Source organism: Musca domestica, unplaced genomic scaffold (genome assembly GCF_030504385.1).
Source record: "Musca domestica strain aabys unplaced genomic scaffold, Musca_domestica.polishedcontigs.V.1.1 37, whole genome shotgun sequence".
Taxonomy (NCBI): Eukaryota; Metazoa; Arthropoda; class Insecta; order Diptera; family Muscidae; genus Musca; species Musca domestica.
The window spans coordinates 5,171,187-5,197,986 of record NW_026712321.1 but is presented as its reverse complement, the minus strand read 5'-3'; the positions used below and the strand labels follow the sequence as shown (position 1 = coordinate 5,197,986).

General features: G+C 33.5%; 2 protein-coding genes across 4 annotated transcripts; both read right to left on the bottom strand.

Moving 5' to 3' along the window:
* Nucleotides 1-317: 317 nt before the first annotated feature.
* LOC105261419 (high mobility group protein D) lies at nucleotides 318-26,526 on the bottom strand. Of its 2 annotated transcripts, none has more exons than XM_011295716.3 (3): nucleotides 26,448-26,526; nucleotides 1,324-1,533; nucleotides 318-1,214 (listed from the first exon to the last, which is right to left on the bottom strand). In XM_011295716.3, exons 2-3 carry the CDS (start codon nucleotides 1,471-1,473, stop codon nucleotides 1,035-1,037), a joined length of 330 nt encoding a protein of 109 aa, XP_011294018.1. In that variant the 5' UTR covers nucleotides 1,474-1,533; nucleotides 26,448-26,526; the 3' UTR covers nucleotides 318-1,034. The 2 variants fall into 2 exon arrangements, with proteins under 2 accessions (XP_011294018.1, XP_011294019.1); XM_011295717.3 differs by lacking the exon at nucleotides 26,448-26,526 and adding an exon at nucleotides 5,385-5,625.
* Nucleotides 15,094-26,589, bottom strand: LOC101893155 (high mobility group protein D). Of its 2 annotated transcripts, none has more exons than XM_005187079.4 (3): nucleotides 26,448-26,589; nucleotides 15,758-16,024; nucleotides 15,094-15,680 (listed from the first exon to the last, which is right to left on the bottom strand). In XM_005187079.4, exons 2-3 carry the CDS (start codon nucleotides 15,905-15,907, stop codon nucleotides 15,489-15,491), a joined length of 342 nt encoding a protein of 113 aa, XP_005187136.1. In that variant the 5' UTR covers nucleotides 15,908-16,024; nucleotides 26,448-26,589; the 3' UTR covers nucleotides 15,094-15,488. The 2 variants fall into 2 exon arrangements, with proteins under 2 accessions (XP_005187136.1, XP_011294017.1); XM_011295715.3 differs by lacking the exon at nucleotides 26,448-26,589 and adding an exon at nucleotides 16,210-16,409.
* Nucleotides 26,590-26,800: the final 211 nt, after the last annotated feature.

Genomic DNA, 26,800 nt, shown 5'->3' with positions numbered 1-26,800 from the left:
GTTTTGTTTTTAAATAAATGCACAGGTTTTTTGTTTTGTTTTAACAACAAGAGTTTTACAACTTTCTTTGTTTTTCGTTTAATTCTTTTTATTATTTTCTTTTTTCTTTAGTTTTTTTCCTATACAAAAAACGTTTTTTTTATTTAATAAATTTTATTTAAAAAACAAAGCAGCAGTCTTGTGTTTATATTTCTATGTAACTTGCGCGTCCTTTTCCCTTTTTTCATTCCCGTTTTTAGGTAATTCAATGAAATCAAATGCCATTATTTTCCATAAAAAAAAAATAGGAGTAAAATAAAAAAAGTAGTAAAAAAATATTTCAGATTTTTTGGGGGGTATATATTTTGTTTTTCTTTTAAAATTAAAATTAATTTCTTAGATCATCTCCAGCAACAACATTTGGCTTTTCACAGACAACAAAACACATTTCGTTTTTGTGTTTTGGCATTCTTCTTTCAAAGCCAAAATAAAACAATTTACATTAAAAACATTTCAAACATTCATATTTTTTTTTAGTTTGCTGCTGGTGCTTGTTGTTGGATTTTGTAATTAATTGGTAGTTTTCTAAGAGTAAATTTCTTAAAATTAATTTGTAATTAAAAAAAGAAAATAGAGATTTTGTTACATGGTTTTGTTGGGTGGTTGATGTTATTGTTAAGGAGGTTGTTGAGCCAATTTTCATTTAGTTTTTGTTTTTCTTTAATTTAAAAAAAAGGAAATTTGTCATTTTGTTTTTTGCATCTTTTTACAATTAACAACAACAAAACTCTTAGTAAATTTTTCCATTTTTAATACATTTGTTTTTTTTTTTGTTTTGTTATAAATACAAATAAAATTTAGGCTGCTGCTGTTGGTGGTGGAGTTTAAGAGAGTCTGTCATCCATTTGTAGTTTACTTAAAATGTAAATATAATTTACTTTTTTCTTGAAATGACTTTGTTACGGCTGCTGCTGCTTCTGTTGTTGTTTTGTTTTTTTCTTTGTTTGTGTGTATGTGTGTATTTTTACTTAATAGAAAAAGTTAAATTACAAAATTTATTCGCTTTCATCCTCCTCCTCAGATTCAGCCTTCTTGCTTCGTTTCGCTGGAGCCTTGGAGGCTTTGCCGCGTTTCTTGCCAGCACCATTCGCCGCTGTTGAGCCACCATTTGCCTCAAATTCACGCATTGCAACTTCGTATTCCTCTTTGGCCTTGACGGCTTTGGCTTCCCATTCCTGTGAAAAAGAAAAGTAAAGGAAACTGTGTTTTAGTAAAAATATTCTCAGAACTGTTCTTGTTTTTTATTTATTTATTTTTTTTTTTCAAATATTTCCAAATACTTACAGATTTGTCCTTCATTGAGCGCCAGATTTCACCACCCTTTTTGGCAATTTCGGTTACTTTAATGCCGGGATTTTCACGTTTGATTTGTTCACGGGCAGAGTTTAACCACAAGAAGTAGGCTGAGAGGGGACGTTTTGGCTTATCAGTCATGTTGGTAATGGTTGTTGTTTTTTACACACACAAAAAGAGAAAGAAAGTCTTGTTGGTTTTCTGTAAATAAAAGCAAAAAAATTAAACAAACATTAGTATTTTTTAAAAAAATTATATGAATTTTATCATCTAAACAGCTGATATAAAAGCAAAAAGATCATTGACTGTGCACAAGTTCATTATCTTTCTCTCTCTCGCTCTCTGCATAAGAAAACCGCAATAATAAAGATCTTTTATAAACAACTAGCTGAACCCGGTGCGCTTCGCTACCCCTTTTGATTTTATATGCATTCAAAATTTTATTTACGAATATATGTTGGATAAAGAAAACAAATTTAAAAATTAAAAAAAAAATATTGCACTAATTTAATGCGTTAATAAACAAAATCACTACAAAAGCAGTAACATGACATGCATACATTTGTCCTTTGGATTTATTTGTCCTTTGGATTTATTTATTTCATAGCAAATACCAAGCGTGCAGGAAACTGCATTTTTTTTAAGTAGAGTGGCATTTCTATTGCAGTTAGTGAATTCGAGATAGCAACATACTTCGCCGTAATAAGCGTATTTCAAATAAATTGTTGTGTTGTTTTTTAGTGTTAGCCTAAGGCGTTTTGGGTCAATGGTTCTTATTAAAATCATATCCCAATCTGATCCGATTTAAATATAATTTTAAAAAAAATTACTTTTACACCAAACTCCGCCACACCTTTCATATTTCATTGAAATTGGTGCGTCAAATATGTGAAATCGGCCGAGAATATATATATGGGAGCTATATCCAAACCTAACTAATTTCCAATTAATTTATCACATTTATTATTATAACCAAATTCCGCCACACATTCTGAATTTCATTGGAATCGGTCATATATATCGTGTTTGGTGCATAATATGTATGAAATCGGCCGAAATATATATGTTAGCTATATTCAAACCTCAACTGATTTCAATATAATTTGGCAATTTTTGCTGGTGCCAGATTTTGTCTCTCTCGCTTTGGGTGCATCAAATATGTGAAATCGGCTGAGTATATATATGGGAGCTATAATCACATCTGAGCGTATTTGAATATAATTTTTCAAATTTATTTTTGTATTTTGTTGGAATCGGAAATACGTATCGTGTTTTGTGCATCAAATATGTGAAATCGGCGGAAAAATATATATATGGGAGCTATATTCAAATCTGAACCGATTTTAATATAATTTGACTAATTTATTTTCTAATCAAAATCCCGTTACATATTCCAAATTTCTTTGGAATCGAACATACATATCTTGTATGGTGCATAAAATACATGAAATCGGTCGAAAATATATATGAGAGCTATATCCAAATCTGAATCGATTTTAATATAATTTGACAAATGTATATTTGTTTTAATTTCCGCTAAACATTCCAAATTTCATTGAAATTAGAGATTCATAGCGTGTTTGATGCATCAAATACATGAAATCGGTCGAAAATATATATGGGAGCTATATCCAAATCTGAACCGATTTCAATTTAATTTGACAAATTTATTTTGGCTCCCAATTCCGTTACTTATTTTAAATTTCATTACAATTGGAAATACATGTCGTGTTTGGTCCACCAAATACATGAAATCGGCCGAAAATGTATATGGGAGCTATATCCAAATCTGAACCGATTTCAATATAATTTGGAAAATCAATTTTTTAGATAAAATCTATCACACGTTTCAAATTTCATTGAAATTGGGGATACATAGCGTGTTTGGTGCATCAAATGCTTGAAATCGGCCGAAAATATATATGGGAGCTATATCCAAATCTGAACCGATTTCAATATAATTTGGCAAACTTATTTTTGTTCCAAATTCCGTTACGTATTCCAAATTTGGAGACTGTATCTTCAACCAATCAATAGATATGTGCATATAAAATCTAAATTTTTGGGAAGTACCTCCGGTTCTGATGCTATATCTCCAGTTCCAAGTGAAAATTCAAAAATGTATATAGCCTATGTTACTTTCAGGTGATGTTGCAGTATATATGGAAATTTTCAGGAAAATCTATTCAGCGGTTTTCGAGTCCATAAATTACAAACAAACAAACAAACAAACAAACATACAAACATTTTCCTCTTTTATAGATATAGATAACTTCTATAAACGATGCTTTGACATTGCCTCAGTTTCCAATATATTATTTATTTTCAATTTGTTGGCCGTTTACAATATTTTACTGTGTAATAATATCTAAAGATTTCATTAGCTTAAGTACTGTCCTCCCTTGGTATAACAAGGAAATGAGTATGTATACTCATGCCAAAAAGAAAATAAGAATAACAAAATATTTTTAATTTTTAAATATTCGAATCCTCCCTTTTCATTTTGATATAATTAAACAAGAAAATTAATTTTCTTTATTTAATTTTTTTTAAATCATGTAGGAACGCTTTTTGATAGTGAAGAAATAATACGATAAAAAAGAAACGAAAAATTGGCATCACTAACATAGACATTTGTTATTCAGAAAAAAAAAAAAAACAGAAAATGTACACTAAAAGAAAAATTCGTTTTCAAAACAGAATGAAAAATTATAAAAAACCTCTTTCTACATTAATTTAATGAAAAAAGAAAAAACTAAATAAAAAACGAAATATTTTGCATTCAAAGAAGCCACTGAATGCTACAAGAAAAAAAAAACGCAAGTTGGCAGCACTGTTGGTTGGGTCACAAGTAATCGAATGACATTTGTCATTATAATTCACCCAAAAGGATATAATCAACATTGTGTGGGGAGTTTTGCCTAAATTATTGCAATTGAATATAAAAAAAATATTAAAATATTAATATTTTTAAGTTATTTATTAATAAAACACAAAAAACCCTAACCTAATGCTTAAGTGTTTATTTAGATTACTCAGAGCATACGTTACAAAGAGAGCACAACAGGCGTACAGTAGGTAATGCAAAACTTGTCAAAAAGCAACGAGAAAGAAAGGCGGCAATCATTTTCGTTGAATAAATTAAATAAAAAAATTTCAGCAAATTAAAGATGTTTTAATGGAAATATAAAACTATAACAATATATTAATTTTACTGGCTTCTATTATGCAAGGAAATAAAACGCAGTAAAAAAAAGAGCCGCCAAAATTCAATTGGTTGTCGATAAGTGTTGTGCGTGTCTATACCTGGGCCTTGCGCTCACTTGGCTGGGCTTGGGTTATTAAAAAATGTATGGCATGTTATAATAAAAAATGTATGCATTTTATTAACATTCTTCGTCCCTTTTGTAGATTTTATTAAATAAAAACAAAAATCATGTTAATAAAATCTAAAATACGCAGTTTGTTTTGTTATTTTCTTCGGAGTGAATTTTCATGAAAGTGTTCTCAGAGTAAACAGAAATCTCTGAGAACGGTGCTTGACAAACGCCAAGAAAATCAGCAAACCAAGCCATTATTTTATTATTTCCAGCAAAATGTTCATTTTAATAAAAAAAACAACATTTATTTAAATAAATGTGAGTCTAATTCCTTTTTTATTATGCAAAATCACCGGAAAAGTAGTGTTAAAACAAATAATTTGTATGTATGTCTAACACCTACTCGTGAGGCCAAAAAATTCGCGCTTTTTTCTTCTTTAGAAGCTGTCAAGCTTGCTTTTGCTGCTTGGCTCCACACACCACACAATTAATGAGATTTAACGGAAATTATTTAAAAAACATATTTTTATGAACTTTTTTTGGTATACCAACAAAAGGAGATAACGAAAAAGAAATAAATAAATTGTGAAACTGTACCCCGAGCACACCACACAACACTTTTCTGTATTAATAATATTATTAATAATTCAAAAAGTTAAATAAAATTGTTTGTAGTAGACAAGCTTGTGTTTTCTTTGTCAAAAAAAAAAATTCAAATTGAAAGACACTCACGTTTTGTTTCACAATTTGTACAATAATTTACAAAATCTTTGTACTGCTGTTTTAAACAATTATATTATTTAAAAAATTGTTTAATTTTTATATTACAATTTTCTTGTATGCACACACTTTTTGTTTTACACAATTTTGCTAAGCAATAAATGTTGTCGCTTTGTAGAACTGTTTCCTTGAGATCCTTAACTTCAACTGTACTGTAGAGTAAATTGTTCAACGTTTAGGTGCGAGTCATGCAAACTGAACAACTTCAGTAGAGTGGATGGATAGATGGTTGGCTGGCTGGCCTGGTTGGTTGATTTTCTGTTCGTAGTACACACACAATGTGTGATTTTGCTGCTCTGTGTATTATATTGGTTGGTTGGTTGGCTGGCTGGCTCATGTTGCCCATATACATACAGGGGCCAGGCAGGCAGGCAGTCAGCCAGCCAGCCACTAAATACAACAGCAGCAACCAAACCAAGCCGAAAAAAACATACAATGGTGGTTAAAGCAAAGCAAAGTAATGGATAATGGATGGATGGTTGACGAAAGAAGAAGAAACCCCATATACACACGCTTTGGTTGCTACAGTATATAGAGTAGCGAGTAGAGGAGTTAAGCATACACAGCGGCAGTCAGTCAGAGCAGTACAGGCAGGCAGGCAGATAGACATTCAGAGGTTAGCCCATGATGTTTGTGTGAACCAAAAGCAAGCAATCGTTGTCGTTTTACTTATAAGCATGAAAGAAATAAAAACAACAAGGCTGCCAGCCAGCGAGCCATTCTCCATTCAACGACGAGTTTCACATCAGCTTTTTTTGTTTGATAAAAAAAAAAACGAAATAATGTGTGCTGTGTGTATTTCTTAAGCAGTAATTTTAGTTCGCATGCTATGAAATTTGCTGTTCGTTCGTCGTCGTCACCACCAACCATAAAAAAAAAACGAACGAACGTCAACGGTCTCTGTTAACGTGGACAGCTCAGCTGGCGGATACATAAACGTCGTTGCCTACTGTACTACATTGAAGCAAAACACACACACAGCCCAAATGGGAATATGCTTTGCTTTTTCTGAAGCGGGGCCTGCTGCTGCTGGCTGACAAATGTTTTCGTTTGTTTCCTCTTAATTTCTTTAAGCACGTACACCATTTTTGTTATCACATAAAACTCTTAGTAACCCATGTAGGTACACATACCAAACCAAACGAACGAACGGTAATAAGAGAGTTCTCACAATTTCTCCCCAAATTGATGTTTTCTCTTATGAAAATCCGTTTTATTTATGGGAGAGTGGGTCATGTTTTGTTGAGACTGTAACTTGACAAAATATTAAGAGTAAATAAGATAATGAAGGAGTGTGGATCATACACATTGGAGAAAGAAAGTGTCAAATCAAGGGAAAATAGCGCAATTTCTTTTGACAACTTTCGTTTTGATTAACATTAAATAACAATTTGTGTGATAGAAAATTAGATAAATTGAGTATTAAAAAAAGTATGTATGAAGTTTTATTAGAAGTCTCCCATGGTAAAAATTTAGTTACGGATTTTACCTATTGCAAAATAAACAATCATACAATTAACACAATAAAAAACGCCTAATTCTATTTTCTGTAGGGGAAAAGATAAGATTGATCTCGGATCAACAATATCGATTTGGAACGTTCATATAACTCTAAAATCGTTTGCATATTATGCATGCAAATGCATTTTTGTCTGATGAACGGATCTTATCATATGAAACGGAAATGTTTGAAAAGAAAATCCTACTCCCGCTCATAATGAAAAAGGCTAGCAATTTCTTGTAACTAAATTCTATTAGTGTTCCTTAAACAATTTAACTATAAATATAAATCATCAAAATATGAAAAGACAAGATATAGTGTGGCAGGAGGTCATGGATCAATAGGGATACAAATGTATTTTAAATGAGGAAACCGAAAATCTTTTGCGTATTATGCAAAAGTATTTTGGAGTTTTTGTTTCATATAATTGACTACACCTGAAACGACGGAGTCTCCATGAGAAAAATTGTCAAATGCGTAAAAAGGCGCAAAAATTGCAACGAATTTGTATTAAATGAAAAGAAGTATTCATTTAAACAATTTAACAAAAATATAACTCATTTTAGATAAATGCAATATTAGACAAAATACAAAAAAATGGATTTTTATTTGCATTTAAAAAATTAACATGTTAGAAAGAACGGCTTTCAGTAATATTTTCTGGAGAGTACAAGACGGACAAGCTTACGAATACAGCTTTGGAGTTAATTTGTTAGAAATTCAAACGCCCAGCTTTCATAAGCAAATCTTATGACAAATTATTGGCATTCTTTGTGCATGGGTTATAACAAACATCTAATAATTCCAATTTGATTGACAACACTGATTGAAACTTCAAGTCAGAGCAAAAAAGTGCTGACTCTCTCAGTGGAATGACAATGTATCAAATAGAGAAAAAAGGCGCAATCATCAAAGGCATTTATAATTGGATTATTAATCACAATTATAGAAGAATTAACATTTTTCAAAAGATAAAATACAGCTGAAAAAAATCTCTACAAAATATTTTAGATATGGACAAGTAAAAAATATAAAGATTCATATATTATTATAGATCCGTGCTGTAATATTTTCTGTAAGAAAGTGAATAGTGGAGAGTATGATTTTGGCTGAAGGCGAAGTTGTCTTAGAAAGATGGTGAAAGGAAGAATTTGGCTTTAAGTTCCACACAATGCAAAAAAGTATAATTTGATTATTGGTGGGTGTTTGTCGCTTCCATTTAATCTGTATTTTACAAATAGGTATTTATGAAACAAGAGTTTTCCATAAAATGACGCCTCAGAGAGGGGAGAGAGAAAAAGAAACTGTCAAATCACAAAAAGCACAATCTTTACTTACTAATTCTTGTCGTTACTGGTTAATGAATCTAAATAAAATTCCATGGTAAAATTCATAAAACAATATTTAAAAAAGACTATACAATAACTATAATCATTCCAGTACAGTTGGGCAAAATGTCACAATTGTTGATTTTTGAAAAACATTTTGTCACAAATTGTAAACAAAAGTGCCATAGCCGCAGAAGAAAGCCGCCCGTTCGCCACACATCAAAATATGTTTTGTGATCCCGAAAAAATATGGTTTGGAATGATTTTTTTTAATAGATATTTTGAAGGAAGGATGGGGAAAGTCTATATCATCGGTTACATTCCCTTACCAGTAGGGTCAGAGTAATACAAAAACTATAAGTTTCCCAACTTGACTAGGTACGCAAAAAATTATATTTTTGTCACTACATTATTAATTCACAGTTTTTATGTATTTGCAGATAAAAAAAAAAAAACAAATCAGTATGTCAAGTAGAAACCTTTAATCCACAACTGCAATAGCATAGATTTTGGAATTTTAGTTTGACATTAATGACTAGATATATCAGAATTTAAATCATGTTAATAGGTGCGGAAATTATATTTTATAAAACTACCAGCCGAACTTGTAACTCCCCACCATTTAGGAGGAATTTGCAAATTTTTAAATAATTCCTTTGAGAAATGCCTCTAAAATATCGGGTATGGTACAGTTGTATGAGGGCTACACGACAGACGTGTATCCAATTGCGTACCAAATAAGGACCTATTGCAAACTCGAAATACCAATTGAAACAATTTCATTGAAAAATGTAGCTAAATATCGCAACTTACCGATTGTCGGAAGGTACCATTATATACGACGATATACGTATATATACTACCTCAAATTTACGAAAACTTGGAGCAGTTCTATGCAAGGAATATTTCCAACATTCTGGGAACATAAACTGTCACTTTACAGCAAATTCGTGATAAAATTGTGATTAAAACAGCCAAAACTTCTTAAATTTGCCAGTGGCCAGTTATGTGAAGCCTATACCCAAAACGTGGATCCACATGGCCCATTTTCAATGGCGGAGGGTATAAAAAATGAGTGTAGCGAATATTGTGTAATTATTAACTATTTTTTTCTTAGCAGATACTGAGCAGCAAATTTAAGCTTTCAGGACCAATAATTTAAAAAGTCTACCAATGGGACACAACACACGTATGTTTTTTACGCCTAGATCTTTGTCTAGATGTGTGGATGTAGGTTTATCATTCCAAATTAACGATCTGTTCACAAACCCATTGCAACTTCTTGATATTTTTGAACATACAGTCCGTTCCCTCGGGGCAAAACTAAACAATTTTTGGGTCAAGAACCTTATCGGACCCCAATATAGAAATTTGGTGGAAAAATGTCAACTGTTTGGGACAAGTAGCAGACTTATCAAAACGTTGATCTCCTTGAGATCCTCAACATCTACAGTATACTATAGCGCGGGGATCGGCATCGAGCTGTTCGTGAGAAAATGCATGATAAACAAATAACACAGATATAAAATCCAACATTCACCCTGTATGATTTTACAGGAAAGAAGCAAACCGTCGCAGCACAACCAACCAGAAAACCCTTGGAAATTAGCAGATGCTGGCTTGTATTGTGTAGAGGTCTTTTTACGAGTATGTGAGGATTTAGCTTGGTTTGCTTGTGCCTTTTTTACTCCTTAGTGGTATGTGTATGCTAGGTAGCCTCGCCGCCAGCCTGTCAGGCAACACACAGCTAGCTAAGTAGCAATTTTTGTACAAATTTTATGTGCATCAACACCAGCAATGTAAGGAAGAAAACCGACCACATCGACTGCTGTTTGTTTGAAATTGTATATATTGTTGCAGAGAAGGCAAACCAACCTTCAAGAGCCATTCAATGCCGCCATTAACACAGGCAGTTAGTTATACAAGCAAGCCAGCCAGCCAGCAGACACAGCCAACACACTAGGTAGACATGTACGAAAGAGCGCGCCATAATGCGCCGCTGTAGTATAGAGTAGAGAAAAACTCCACACTGCGATATGAGGAGGTTGTTATTTGCTTGAGTTTCTGTTTTCACACAAAAGGTACAGCACCAACCAAGCAAAGTCGCCGTCATGTGCAAGAAGGAACGAAATACCATCATGACAAGCAAAGCAGCACCAACCAAACAAACGAAATTGACATAAACGACGATGATACGAGAAAGAGAATTATTTTTATAGAAAGAGCCAAATGTCCGTTATTAAAGTAAGCAGTGATGCCAACTTTCATGAATTGACTAACGTTAATCAACATTTTTTAATAATTATTAAAACCTTTTTTGTTTATCTGGTCAATTTAGAATATTTCTTGGATATGATGCCAAAATTCAAATGCAACAGTTAATTATAGAATGGTTAGCAGGATATTTTTTTCAAAATCAATCATAAATTCTTTCCTCTTTTTCTTTTTAATTTGCCGTTTCATAGATTTTCTAATCACTTTAAAAAGAATCTATGGCAGATGTACCACCAAAATAATTTCTAATGGTCCCTTAAAATAATACCATTTTATAGCTCTGTTAGTCTTTAAAAAATCCTTAAATATTAAAAAAAAATTCAGCGTTCGGAATAACAACTCAACTTTTTCAGAATTGCTAGTCATTAAAAGCTATATTTTTATAACCTTCACCATAGTATGGAGGGTGTAATATAACATATCGAAATATAAATTTGATAACACCTCGAAATATACATTTGAGACCACTCCGCGAATAATATGTCGTTTTAGCGATTTCCGTCCGTCTGTGGAAATCACTCTAGCTTCCAAACGAAATTAAGTAGGTAGGTTGATAAAATTTTACTCAAATGTATATTTTGTCTGCAGGACTTTTGGTATTGAAAATGGACCATATACGTTTTGGTATTAGCCCCCATATAATGGTACCTCCTTATATCGGTATTTTAATGATTTTAGCGACATTATTAACCGGAATTGTTTCAAATTTGGTATTTGAAGTTCGTAATGGATACTACAGCCTATAACAGAAAAAAATCTTTTCGTACTTAGCTGCTTTTTAACTTGTTATATTTTATATATAAAAAAATACTTTGCCGGAATATGCTTTCACGTCCTTTTTGAAAAGTGTCGAATAAATATAACACCATAAAAATCTTCTATTTTTCATTTTTAAATCTTGGGAAATTGCTTAAAATATATACTTTTTAAAGTAAATTTAATTTAAATGATCGAAGAGGAAGTTTCAATTTTCCTTTGAAAAATCGCCTGCTTTACAACCGAGATTTAAACTACACGTATTACAATGTATCGTAATTTATATGACGTATAACAAAGGATTTAATAATCTAAATAACGCGTTTTATACAAACAGGCTCTGTACTTTGTGGATCTAGTAGGTAGGATTTTTTATATAAAGATAAGCCATAAATGTATACAAACTTTAAAGTTTAATTTTAATTTCTCAGCAATTTTATAAAACAACCTTAAGTCAATGTGTATTTTTTTATTTCAATTATTGATGTTTCAGGATATTCGCTGAAATAATGAATGAAAGCAAAAAATTTCGGAAATTGCTTCAAATTTTTGAATAAGTTTAGATTTGTTCGAATTGGTCACCTTTGGAACGGATTGTGGCCTTCACCTCTAGCAAGCGCTTCGCCGGGAATGGGCCAAAATACCGCAGAGCAACATTCGGAAATAGCATCAAATATTAGACTAAGTTTAGATTTATTCGAATTGGTCAAAAATTCATCTCCATCGTTTTATAATTAATTTATTTTCTTCCCCATTTTCCTGTCATCGCTATCCTGATATATTATGAAATTTCCATTCCAAAATTTGGTTTTGAAATCCATATATTTGTAATTTATAAAGGTATACCTACAAAACCCACGGAATTTCCATTAAATTACATTGGCAACACTGATATTCTTAACCACAAGGAAATAAGAATCATTATAAAGAGAATCAATAATGTACCGTATGTCATACTCTCTCATCCAAGTCAGAGAATTCCAGTGTTATTTATTAAAATTTTTTATGCAAAAACAGAATATTATATTAAAAATTACGAGCCACAAAGTTTTTTAATCGAAAATGGAAAAAAGAAACCAATAGAGATATTAAGATTCCAATACGTTGCTAAATATTTTGCCAAACGTCTTGGTTGTATCATTTCATCATCAAGGAAGTAAAACAAGCACCACGTAAATTACAAAAATGTCAAGAGAATCAAAGAGATAGTTACATACTATCTTCCCCCCTTAACTGAGTGAACGCACTCAACAACAATTTCTCATTGCAGCACCTGCTGACTGACATATGAGAGCACAGCCGTTATTTGTGGAATAGAAACAAAGGAGATGACTATTGTAAAACAGCAGAAATATTTTTAAAGAAAATTATATTAGAGGAGAAAAGGACGCTAGAAAAGTTGGCAAATAAAACAAGAATTTGAAAAAAAAAAACATTGTATAATTTATGAAACAAACACAATCTAGTGGCACAATTAGGAATACAACAAAGCACAATTAGGAATACAACAAAGCAGTTTAAACAAATTATTGCAGCAGCAATAGACACACAAATATTTCCCGCCAAACAGCGATATGCATTATTTGAGGCCTTTGAAAAACAACTTCAAATTTTCCATGATTTCCATTTAATATTGCTGGAGTTTCCCCATCCAGTATTGCATTCTTTCTTTGTTTTGCACAATTTTGCTGTCGTTTGTTTGGAAAGTACAGCTGATGTTGGATAATATTTCAAATAGAAGTTTTCCTTCAGAGAAGGGTTGTTAAAAGAATTTATGGAACACAACAAAATGAATAAATGTTGTTTGAAGGAGAGGACAGAACAAAAATAATTCGATTGTTTGTTAGCATTACAAAGAGGATGACGATTATTTTTTAAGTCTGCTTTTGAGCCATATTTGGCGGTGGCTGTTCTTGGAGTTCAATGTCACCGGTATCATTCACACACACGATTTCAAGGGAATTTGAATTGAATCTACCGTTAAATTATGAAATGCAACAAACTTTACAAATATATGGATTTCAAAACCAAATTTTGGAATGGAAATTTCATAATATATCAGGATAGTGATGACAGGAAAATAGGGAAGCAAATAAATTAATTGTAAAACATTGGGCAAAATACTCGCAACGATGCTTTGGCAAAATTTCGATGGAGATGAATTTGTGTTATGCATCAATCAAACTTCCGGGACATTTTGAGTTCTTTTTATCGAAATGTTCACTTTAATCATATTGAGAAATGTGTGGAATGCATTGAACATGCGACCTCTGTCAAGGCTCTTTGAGAAAAACAGTTTCTTTTGAATGACCTCCAAATGAGTAGAGGATTTGTTTTTGCCAGCTTTTTACGTATAGAAGAGGAGCTTCAAGGCGTTCTTTTTTTACAGAGAAAACTGGGAAAGATGTCATAACAGATTATCTTTACAGCCATAAGTTATACAGGGTGAGATGAAAAAGGAAAACTGCAACATCAGGAGAAATGATCCGAAATGAAAAGAAGCGATTTGATCGAAACCCGCGTCGCAGTGGCCAAATAATGGCTCGTGAGCTGAACATATAGCAATATTCCATTCGTCAAATATTGAAAAATGAGCTCAGGGTAAAGCTATTGAAATTCCAAAAAGTGCAAGAACTTACACCGCAACAGAAAGAAAAGTTGACTCCAAAGAGGTAAAGAATTGCTTCGCTTGGCCGAAAGTGGTGAACTGCCGAATTTGGGTTTCGCCGTTGAGAAAACATTCATTATCCAGCAGTTTGTAAACAAACAAAATGATCGTTTTAACTTGCCAAAGAGGTCAACTGAAAATGTGCACCTTTCGTTTGGCCACCAGAACTCAAGCGCCGGCCATGGTGATGGTGTGGCGGACCGCCATAACAGCCGATGGTGGCTCTTCACTCGTATTAGTCGACCGAGGCATCAGAATAAATGCCGAATATTATCGCGAAAATATTCTGGAGGGTTATTAAAGCCTTGGGCGCGCAAACATTTTGACAGCAGACCTTGGACATTCTAACAGGACTCAGAACCATCGCACTTAGCACGCGCCACCAAAGAATGGTTACAAAATGAGGTTCCTCGCTTCATTTCCAGCGCACAATGGCCACCAACATCTCCGGATACTAATCCGTTGGACTATTGTGTCTGGAGTATTTTGGAAAGCAAGGTTGGCACTAAAAAATGCCAAAGTGTCGATCACCTCTAGCAAGCGCTTCGCCGGGAATGGGCCAAAATACCGCAGAGCAACATTCGGAAAAAGCATCAAATATTAGAATAAGTTTAGATTTGTTTGAATTGGTCAACTATGGCCTTCGAAAGGCCAATGGTCTGACGGTTTCGTTCCAAAGGTGACCAATTCGAACAAATCTAAACTTATTCAAAAATTTGAAGCAATTTCCGAAATTTTTTGCTTTCATGCAATAAAATTAAAAAAAAAATGGAAAAATTATGGCGTTTGACTTTGTTGCAGTTTTTTTTACCTCCCCTGTATTTCGCTGTATAATTAACAAATGAAGATCCGCGAGAGGTAGGTGTCCTCTGTGAGAGATGACTTTTCCTTCTGGCGTTTTTTTTTCTATATAGAAAAGAATCTCAAAAGCTCGGTGGTCAATTCTGAACTTTTCTAGGAGAAGATGTCCTCTTTAAACCCGAGAATAATATAGAAAATGTCTTAGAAAAACGTAAGAAGGGGGAAGAAATGAAATGTATCTATATCTCACCAAAAAGGCGTTTATTTCCCAGTTATATTTGAGTTCCACCCTTTGCATAAGGCAAAATATAATAAAGAAAATCTCTTTTCGAATTAAAATTTGTTTAAATATTTATTTATTTTTTCTCATTTGCATTAAAAATAGGGGTTTTTTTTCACGTTTTGTACATAAGGAGATGCGCGCTATTATAAACCATGGTAGTTCTTCATTTTTGGGCAATTAAAAGCTTTTTGGAAATCGCGATCGAGCCCGAAGAAGACAATCAATCAAGGTTTAAAATCTTTTGCATTTTCACCAATACAGTTGAGTTTTATGCAGCTGGCGGCAGTGGCTGGTGGGGGGCGGGAGGATTATCTTCTAATATATATCTTTTTTTTTTTTTGTAACAAATAACTTCCACTCTTGATGGGGTGGCATTATATATTTTTTGTTTTTTTTTTCTTCTATAGTTTGGGACTTAAAAATTATTAGAATTTAACTTAGAAATTTAATCACTTTCATCATCATCATCCTCATCTTCGGATTCGGCTTTTTTGCTCTTTTTCGCTGGCTTTTTGCCGGCTTTGCCGCGCTTCTTGGCCGAACCACCACCATTCGCCGTACTGCCACCATTTGCTTCAAAATCTTTGACAGCTTCCTCGTAGTTTTCTTTGGCCTGGGCTGCCTTAGCTTCCCATTCCTGTTTTGGAAAAAAAAAGACAATGAAGACAAGTTAACATCGTTGTTTTGGGGACCAATCTTGAAGAGGCAACTTACCGATTTGTCTTTCATGGCACGCCATAATTCACCACCCTTTTTGGCAATTTCAGTTACTTTAATGCCGGGATTTTCTTTTTTGATTTGTTCACGGGCCGAGCTCAACCAGAGCATGTAGGCGGATAGAGGACGCTTTGGTTTCTCGCTCATTTTGTTTTGTGTGTGTTTGGAAAGTTGTTGTTATGGGGGGGAAAAGTGGTAGTGATGGGAGGAAGGTGTGTTGTTTTATGTTTTGGATACCCAAGTGATATTTGGCTTTGAAATTAGCTGGAAAAAGAATGGAAGAAAGGATGATGATGGTTAGAGGATGGATGTGGATGATTGGTTATGATATTGATGATGAATGATAATGTTTATGGTTTTGGGGATAGATTTTACAATTTCGGGAATGTGTGGCAAGTGTAGAGGCTGGCTTTCCAATATTCACAAGGCAATTTTAATTTTCAACTCACTTTTTCAAAGTTGTTTTGTATTTTGTTCCACACAAACTTTCAAACAATTCCAAAGCAGCAGCAGTAGTCAGTCAGTCAAGCACTGATTTTTTTTTTTGTTAACAATTCCAAATTTGTTTAAATTTTGCTAGGCAAAATATTTAATTTTTCAAATTTTCTATTAGAACTGTCTCCTTGAGATCCTCAACTTCAACTGTGTGATAGAGTAATTGGCCGAGGGTTTAGCTGTGACATTGCCCAAGCAGAAAATCCATGTAGTAGGTATAGAAGGAAGAAAGAACTGGGTGTACAACAAACAACACAGTGACAAATGTATGCAAACAATTAGTTGCCTCATGTAGCATATAAAGGAAGGAGGTCTAGGTAAAAGAAACTCCAGGCATATTCCACCACTCACTGCGTAGTGGTGGTGGTGCAAAAGGAATATAGCATACAATGTATATTGTCAGGCATTTCACAGGAAACAAGCAAACCATCGCACAGCACAGCCAACGAAAAAACCCTTGAAAAACAGCAGATGCTGGCTTGTGTTATAAAGGCATCATAGGTATGGTATGTAAGGAGGATTTGGCTGGGTTTTGCTTGTGCCTTTATTACGCGGTATACGAGGTGGGATCAAAAAATGGTCGTAATTTCCAAATTTCTGTTTTGTTGATACGCATGTCTGTAACATCGTATGATGGCTGTTTTCTTTTATTCACCAAGCCTCGTATGTAGTACTATGCTAGCCAACATATAGCTAAGTAGCAATTTTGTGTGCCAGCAATGCAAGGAAAGAGACCGCCGACCACATCGACTGCTGTTTGTTTGAAATATTATATATTGTTGTGGAGAAGAACCCAACCAACCTTCAAGAGCCATTTAATGCCGCCATTAACACAGGCAGTTAGTTATACAAGCAAGCCAGCCAGCCAGCAGACACAGCCAACACACTAGGTAGACATATACGAAATACGAAAGAGCGCGCCATAATGCGCCGCTGTAGTATAGAGTAGAGAAAAACTCCACACTGCGATATGAGGAGGTTGTTATTTGCTTGAGTTTCTGTTTTCACACAAAAGGTACAGCACCAACCAAGCAAAGTCGCCGTCATGTAAAAGAAGGAACGAAATACCATGGCAAGCAAAACCAACGAATTTGACATAACAACAGCGGTGCTCAAGAAGAAATATCTCTTTTCAGTCAAATTTCTCTTTGCTTATTTAAATCAAGAACAAAACAGTGTTAAGTCATTATTTATACAAATATTTTTTATCCATTTGCTTTATAAATTATTTTGGCAAACATTCGTGTTTAAGAACAATTAAATAGAACCGTAAAATATAAAGAAAAACAGAATTTTAATTTTCTCTTAAATTATCTCTTTTTTCTCTTCATGTTCTAGAACACGGTTTTGAGCACCGCTGCATAACAACGAACTAGACTAGAAAAGAGAGTTAATTTTTATACAAAGAGCGCCAAGAGGCCGTTATCAGAAGGGAACAGTGATGCCAACTTTCATGAATTGACTAACGTTAATCAGCATTTTATAATTATTAGAATCTTTTATTTGGTTAATTTAATTCAACAAGGAATTTTCGAATTTATAATCAATCAATCAATGGAGAACTAAATCACGCCAATTATGATTATAGTTATAATTTAAAGTCCAAAGGGAGTAATATATGATAGGAATATATCCTCCTCTGAATTGATTTCTACTAAATTTGCAGGTGCATTTGTAACATTTGGTGCACAATTAACTTGAATTCAGATAAAGGTATATATGCTACCTATATTCAAATCTGAACCGATCTGTATTTGATATATTTCCCCGAATATCGTTGTTACGGAGTGTATATTACGGCTGTGGAGAACAAATATAACAAATCGAATGAACAACATATATGGGAGCTATAGCTATATCTGAACCGATTTTCTTAGAATTTTACACATATGTTTCTAGGTTCAATTTGGTCGTAAGTGCCATATTCCATCACATTTGGGCAAATATTACACGTTTGATGCACAATAAAAGGCAAATCGGAAGAAGATATATATGCTAGCTATATTCAAATCTGAACCGATCTCGATAAAATTTGGCAAAAGTATTTCTGAGCTGTATTTGATATATACGGCTGCAGAGGACAAATATAACAAATCGAATAAACAATATATATGGGAGCTATTGCTATATATCTAAACCGATTTCGATCAAATTTTGTATACTTATTTTCAGGCCTAATTTGGTCGTATGTGTAAACTTCCATTCTATTTGGGCAAATATTACACGTTTGATGCACAATAAAAGGCAAATCGGAAGAAGATATATATGGGAGGTGGTATACATATATTTTTACAGATTATCTCCAATTTCCATAGGGTTCGTAATTGGGTGAAACAAATGTCTTGTGCAAAATTTCATTTGGATCGGGCACTAAATGCGGCCTGTACTTTGTTTACAAAAATACATGGACGGCCATGCATAAATCAACTCAGGAAGTGATTCTATTAAGATCATCAAAAGGAACTATGGGTCTATCTTGTTTCCTTTTGCCTATCAAACAAACTCACAAGGACATAATACCTTGTGGTATAAAGAACAATGACGAAAAAAGTATCAAGAATTTCACAAAATTGAATGCTTTTCCACTGTAAAGTTAGTTTTTAAAATAGTTACGGTTGAAGGTATAACAAATAACATATGTTGTCTTTAGATTTTCTAGTAGTCATTTGAAAAAAAAATTTTGGAGGCAACCAAAATATCTGGTAATCCTTAAAATATCCTTAGATATTTAAAATATCATTTTAAGTTATGGGTTAAAGAAAAATTACCATTTTTAGAATAGAATTGCAAGTTATTAGATTTTTTGGCCACTTTATACTTCACACTATATCGATGCTATAAAAATTTGATATAAAAATATGATGAAGAAACATTAGGAAAAAATCCATTTCATTTATGTTTTACACATCATCTCGATTTACTTGGCCGATTTATAAGGGTATACCTACAAAACTCACGGAATATCCATTAAAAGACATTGACAACACTGATACTCTAATAAAACCAAACTAAGAGAATCAACAATTGCACCATGTCGTACTCTCTCTAACTGAAGTTAGTAATAGAAGTCAAGTATTTATTATTATTTGTAATGAAAAACAGAAGAATAACTTGCAAAAAAATATAATCCAAAAAAAAAAAAAAAAAAAATTATGAACTACAAAATAATACAAATATTGTTATTTAGAAGAAAATGGCTGCAATTTCATTGAAAAGAAGCAAAATAATAATAATAATCTCTTTCTCTTAAATGTCAAAGTCCTCTCCCTTGTTATACTTGTCATGACCAATGCAATTGGTAATAATAACAATAAAACACAATTGAAGGGGACAATTAAAAATTATATAGTACCAATAGGAGGGTAAATGAAAAAGAAACAAATGATTACTAAAAATGTAAATTTTAAATTCCTTAAAACTACAAAATAACATTTAGCCAAAGGTATATTTTTTCATCAAGGAAAGGAGCAAGCGCCTTAGAGAAATTTCAAGAGAATCAACAAAACATGTTTGGTTATTTTTAAGAGATAGTTACACATTATCTCCGCTTAACTGTGCTCTTGTTCAACAACTTCTCATTGCATTGGCCCCTGGCATATGAGTAAAGCCGTTATTTGTGCAACAGAAAATAGGCACGACATTTTCAAAGGAAAGAAAATCTGATTTATTAGAAAGAAAGAAAGAAGAAAACGACATTGGAGAAACATTAGGAAAGATGGAAAGAATTTGAAAAACAAAGTAAAATCTAAACAAAAACAAACAACTTCATGTCGCCATAAATCATGTGTGCTCTACAATTAGAAATGCAACAAAGCCGTGTTTACATGACACTGCTTGCTGCAGCAAAATCAAAAAATTTCCCGCCAAAATGATATAAATTTCTTACGAAGGTCCGGGAATTCTTTTCGGTGTGGAAAACATTAGCACAGCATATGCCGAGGTACCGAAGTTTTCATTGTGATTTCCATTTAATATTACCGGAGTTTCCTACCTAGAGCATTGGATCTTTTGTTTGTTTTGCGCAATTTTGCGTTCGTTTGTTTGGAAAGAAGGTACAGCTGATATGTTGGATGTTTTGAAATGAAAATGAAAATGGATTTCCCTTTAGAGAAGGGTTGTTGAATGAATTTGTGGATCACAACAAAATGAATAAATGTTGTTTGAAAGAGAGTACGGAGAAAACAAAGAAACAATTTGATTGCGTGGAAGCGTTACAAAAGGGACGTTATTTTTTCTGGCAATAGTTGGCGGCGGCTGTTGGTACCATGGAATGAAATTCAATGTCAAAGTAAGATGGAGAAAAAAAAAAAAAACAATCCTTAGATTATGAAATACAAACGGAGTATACCACGAAATGCAATTGAAATTAGGATGGATAAATTGAGAAGGAGAAAAAAGAAAATAACCGTTAAATTATGAAATGCAGCAAACAGGGGTTTACTACAGAATAAAACTTAAAAAAAAGAATACAATTTTTCCAAATATCAGGATGGCGAACTGATACATAATTTTAAATGGGAGAAGAAGAGGACTTACCTGGGTTAAATTTGTCTAGCAAAAAAGTTGATATCATTTTATAGCACACAACACATTTTTCACTTCATTATTTGAATAAACTCAACTTTAATATATTTTTTATGAAAATATGGAAAATTTTTTTCCAAAAAGGCATTATATGTGGGGATTGGAGTGTGCTGTGAAAAGTGTAATAATGAGAGGTGTGGGATATGTGTGGATGAGGAACTGATGAAAAATATGCGGATGAGGGGCTGATTAAAATGTAGTGTTGTAAGGCTGAGAGGAAGGAATGAGCATGAGTTCGACTTCTGTCGATAGAAAAGCTTCACAAGAGGTCTTCCATACATAGAAGCAGGCTTTTCATCCACTAAAGAGGACTTCAAGAGGAATTCTTTCCATCATAACACAACCCAAAAATTTGCTTAAAAAAACATACACGAGGTTTTCTTTCCATTGCAAAAATTCAATCCTTTTTAATAATCTATAGAAGGCCGGTCATTAAAGTCTTCTATCTATAGACCTTTAAGATCTTTTCTGTCCCTATGAGACCTTTAAGAGGTCTTCGATCTATGTAAGACCTTTAAGAGGTTTTCGATCTTAAAGCGAGCTTTCGTTTCGTAAAAGTTTTAAAGAAAGAAGACGACTTTGTTCCAAATTGTCTTTTTCCTTCGTTGTCGCTTAAGAGGTCTTCTACGTTAAAGAACCTTGTGTAAGTTTCTTTCTAAAGAAAATTCAACAACTTTTCATGATTCGATGGGCGTCCTATATGAGATTTGTAAATGGTTTCTATGTGTAGAAGTACATCTGGAGGCACCTGGAAGTTGTCGTTAGGAGGCACCTTTGAATGGCATCGTATGCACAACAAAGGAGACTATTCAATGGACCTTCAATGAGTCTCCTACGCACAGGAGCCTTTGAAACTGATTATATATGTGGAAGATCAATAAAAAATTTAAAAAAAAATTAAAAAAAAAAATAATGTTGGATTCAAACTTCTTATATCCACCACCATTCGGAAAGAATTTTTCAAAAAAAAAAAAAAAAAAAAAAAAAAAAAAAAAATTACGAACTTCAAATACCAAATTTGAAACATTTCCGGTGAATAATGTCGCTAAAATCATCAAAATACCGAATATCGGGAGGAACTGTTATGTAAGGGCTATACGAAGACGTGGACCAGCATGGACAATTTTCTGTTATAGACTGTAGCATCCATTAAGAACCTCAAATACAAAATTGAAAACATTTCCGGTAAAGGGAGGTAGCATTATATGGGGGCTATACCAAAACGTGGACCTAAATCAACCATTTTCAATACCAAAAGTCCTGCAGAGATAATCAACATTTGAGTAGAATTTTATCAACCTACTTCATTTTGTTCGGAAGCTAGAGTGATTTCCACAGACGGACGGACATCGCTAAATCGACATAGAATTTTATGATGATCAAGAATATATTTTCCTTTTGGGGTCTTAAATGTATATTTAGAGGTGTTACAAACGGAATGACAAACTCCATACTATGGTGGAGGGTATAAAAACAAAAAAAAAAAAAAAAAGTGTCTTCTATTCAGAAAACTTTGAAACCCAGACGTTTTCTTGTATGAAACCCTTGGAGGACGTCCCGCTCATTTTTGGCAAATATAAAAAAGTTGAAAAGTGCCACTTTCATATGGCTTTTGTGGGTACCTTCAATAAGCTCAAACAATAAGAGATTCTTCAAAAATCTTCTAAATCTTCTCCAAGAGACCTTCTTCGGAAGGAATTCTCGATACATTTTCTCGGTGGTAAGTCTGGGATATAAATACGAATGATTTTGAATGACTTTTTATTCAATTAATTACCTATCCAAAATCCTTAGCCAATCTCTTAAATATGAATTTTTTGCACTCTCTTTTTCAAAGCTAAATATAAACGTCAAGGTATCATTTTTGTATGCCATGGCGCGGCTTGCTCTGAAAAAAGAGATAAATTTTTAATGTTCGCTTACAACAATGTAAGCCTTACATTTTTCACATTTTACTGTGCCCTGTGCTGTACGATAGCCCCGAAGGCACATAGCAAAGCAAGCAAACCAACAATTAAGAGGCATTCAATGCCGCCATTAACCCGAGCCACAGCCAGCCAACACTTGGTAGACAGACATACAACAATTAAAAGAGCACGCTGGCTGACTGGCATATAATGCGCCGGCAGTAGTATAGAGAGAGAACAGAAAAACGGAATATGAGGAGTTTATTTGTTTGAGTTTCTATTTCACACAAAGTACAGCACCAGCAGACAGACAGGGCAGCCACAGTCATCACTACTCGTCATTAGGAGGAAGGAGCTACAACAAAAGTGCCATGGCAAGCATAAAATTGTACCAGCCAAACGAAATTGGCATGACAAAACGAAAATAACAATAACGGAAGAGAGTTATCTTTTGTCAAAAAGAGCAATGATTTCCCCGTAGTAAAAGGAAACAAGTGATGCCAACTTAGAGTTTACTTGAGGAAATCAACGTGTTTTAACATACCTAACCCCCCTTAGTCACAATTTTAAAGTCTTGTTAGAATCTCCAAGCTCTATCTTCAGCAAAAATATGAAGAGAACTGGATGCTTATTTCGCGTTTTATGGGCGTTTTTCTTTTCAAAAATGTTAATCCTTTGAGGGGGAGGTACCGGAAGGAGTGGACCGATATATCCCATCTTTACGGCAGATATTATATTAGTAGATATAATGGTACGTGTGAAATATAAATAGAACCGGATGCTGATTTTGGATTTTATGATCGTTTTGGTTATTCAAAATTTTGACTCTTTGTGTGGGTGGTAGCAGAAGAAATGGTCCGATCTTTACCATATTTATAACAAATCTTGTTTTATTGGAAATATTGAGATGTGCCAAATCTGAATGGAATCGGATGTTAATTTCTGAGCTTCGTTTATATTCAAAATTTTGACCCTTTGTGTGGGGGGGGGGGGGGGTACCAGAAGAGGTGGGCCGATATATTTCATATTCACAGAAGACCTTGGGATAACAAGAATATTGTGATGTGTGTAATGTGAAGACAATCGGACACTTACATCACATTTTATAAGTGTTATTCAACATTTTGGCCCTTTGTGGGGGAGGTTCTCAAAGGAGTGGACCGACATTGTCCATTTTCGCACCTGGCCTAGCACTAACGCAAATATTGGGATTTCCAAATTTGGAGCAAAATCGTCGGATTATTTCTTAAATAATTTTCTTAAAAAATGTTGACATTTTGAGGGGAAGTACTCGGAGTGGACCAATATTTCCATCTCCGAACTCGATCTAAGCTTGATAATATTACGATGTACCAGTCAGCCTGGCAGACGGACATCGCTAGATCGATTCCAAATGTCCTGAAACGTACTTGCTCCGTTATTTCGATGAGGCACGTTTTTGGCCGTATCAAATAATATATACCTCTACCTATATAGCCATATGGCTGAGGGTATAATAATCAAGGGTTAATATATTTTTAGTGCGTTTTTTTTTAAACATGACATTGGCCACACTGTTTCTTTGACAAATACAGACACTGGTTGTTTATGAATCAAGTTTTTCGAGGAAGAAGTACTGAATGAAATGAATGAAAATATTCATTTTTTTTTTTTCCATTTCCATTTCTTTGTGGAAAAACAAACTCATGAGGAAAGAAAAACAAACAAAAAAATCTCAAGACATATATTTTTCCCCATTAATCGAATTGTATTCTTTTGAAGAGAATTTTAAGAGATTTCCTCCCACAACGGCGCATACTCTCCCATTTTTAAATTGCATTTGTCAAAGAAGCAAATCATGCAAATCCGGGCAAACCACAGCAAAACTCTGCATTGTTAAGGAAATGATGTAGTTCAAATTGGCAGAAACCAAAACTGGAGACACGGCAAGTGGCAAAAGAATTCTAAAAGCGAAGCAAAATCGAAACAAGACACAACATATAAAGCAGACACACTTCCATTCTATTAAAGCAAGATTTTTCCCGCCAAAAATTTTCAATAAGGCCTGTGAATCTTTGCTCTGGGTTTGGAATACATGGGTAATTGATGTTTTTCGTTAAAAGTCTTTTACTGTTTGGAATTTTCTACCTATTTTTGCGGGGCTTATTTAGTTTATTTTGCACATTTTCTTGCGTTTTGTTGGGAGTGCAGCAGCAGTAGTAGGTAGTAGTACCTACTACTTTATAATGAAAATTTCCCTTATAAGCTTGCTTGATAGGATAGTGCATGGATTTACATGTGTAAAGGGTTGTTTACAAGAATTTGTGGATCACAACAAGACAGATAAATGTTACGTGAAAAGAAGAATGTAACAAAAACACAATATAGTGGCAGTTATTCGAATGAAGAATCTAAAAAAACGGGCAAAATAGACGCTAAGTTTTGGTTGGAAAGTCTTAAAGTAGATCTAGATTCATGCAATATCTTTTATAACGGGTCAGTTAATACTCATATTTTATAAATTCAATATATTTTTGAAAATTTTGTTGCGTATTGTTTTTCCAATTCCATGTCCTCTGGACTCCACTGTGATGTGCTAAGTATTTTTGTTTAAATTCGATTGGCTAATCGCCCAAGTAAATATTGAAATTTTAAATAGAAACGAAAGAAAGTAGAATCAAAGGTATTGAAGATCTAACGGTGTAATTAAGGATTTAAAATTCGATACCCCTAATGATTTTCTATTTCACTTTCACTCAAGAAGCTGGTATATACATCAAAATATTTTGTTGCAATTTTACGAAAAAAATTAAATATATTTAAAAAATAGTACGAAAAAAAAATTGAAGTGTATTGAAAAAATCCCCAAAATGCAGTATTTTCATTTGTGTATTGACGACAATTAAAAACTCCCAACCCTGTGTTTTTTATTTTACATTGGAGCACGCACACACACACCAACACTCACTCAAACGGTATTCACTGTGCATCGGTCGCTCTCTTTACAAAACATCACTCTTTTGTTTAAAAAAAAGCAAGATATGCTCTTAAAAAGCAATAAGAACAGACAACAAATCAACCAAGGGGAACAAAAATGGCGCCAAAAATTCTAAAAGGAAACCCTATTCAAGAGAAACCATGCCAAGCAATATGCTCTTTGAAACGATTTAATTGGGAGAGACATAAGACCGTTGAAAGTAGCAAACTGCTTTTTAGCTAATTGGGAAACATGAACAAAAAGCCGGCCTTTTCTTTTCCACATAAATTTCTAGTTCAAATAAATAAAAAAGGAAGTTTAATCAACAATTTTTCTTTGTATATTACAAGAAAAAATCACGTATGTATTGCAAAAAATGTATATTTCTTTATTAATAAACCGGTTAGGTTAAAACGACGAAAATCAATATGGCTGGCTGGCTGATACTTCAGCCAGTCACAATGCGAACAATAAATAATGGGGGTAAATGACATTTCGTGCAAAAAAAAAGAAAAAACGAAAGATTAGGCCACGGAATTATTTATTAAAATAACGAATATTTCTTCCAAATACTAATAATTCTTGTTGTCTAATTTCCCATTTAATTCCCAATTGGAACAGTCGTCGCTGTTTTGCGGCGTCTTGTCTTTCTAATTTCAATTTCTTGTGCTATACGCGAAGGAACGCGTGCATAAAACACCGAGACAACCGCCGATCGACCTCCAATGATTTGCATTTTTCTTACCTGATTTTAACACAGCAACGTTGCCTGAATTATTTCAAAAGTCAAAATACTTTGTCCTTTACACACTTTTAAATCCTTTCTACACAAAAAACACAATTAGTTTCTTTATTGCGAAACCGAAAAAACACCAAACAAATCGAATCACCTTCAAAGTATTCTGCAGACTCTGACTGTACCTCTATGAAATATTTGCACCAAGCCAAGCAGCTACACTTGTTGTATGTTGCCACCTGTTCGAAAAAGTGTGCAAACGATAATCGATAATTATCTGGCAATGATGGGAGTAATCGTCGCAGCAGGGTTGTATTTATTTTTGATGTTTAATGGTTTGGGGGGTGGAAAGTCAAGTGTGC

Bases quoted from the DNA above. Each gene is read 5' to 3' on its own strand.
- LOC105261419 (XM_011295716.3), bottom strand. From the start codon at position 1,473: ATGACTGATAAGCCAAAACGTCCCCTCTCAGCCTACTTCTTGTGGTTA. The intron at 1,215-1,323 runs GTAAGTATTTGG...TCTTTTTCACAG, and splicing joins GCTCAATGAAGGACAAATCT to GAATGGGAAGCCAAAGCCGT.
- LOC101893155 (XM_005187079.4), bottom strand. From the start codon at position 15,907: ATGAGCGAGAAACCAAAGCGTCCTCTATCCGCCTACATGCTCTGGTTG. The intron at 15,681-15,757 runs GTAAGTTGCCTC...TTTCCAAAACAG, and splicing joins GTGCCATGAAAGACAAATCG to GAATGGGAAGCTAAGGCAGC.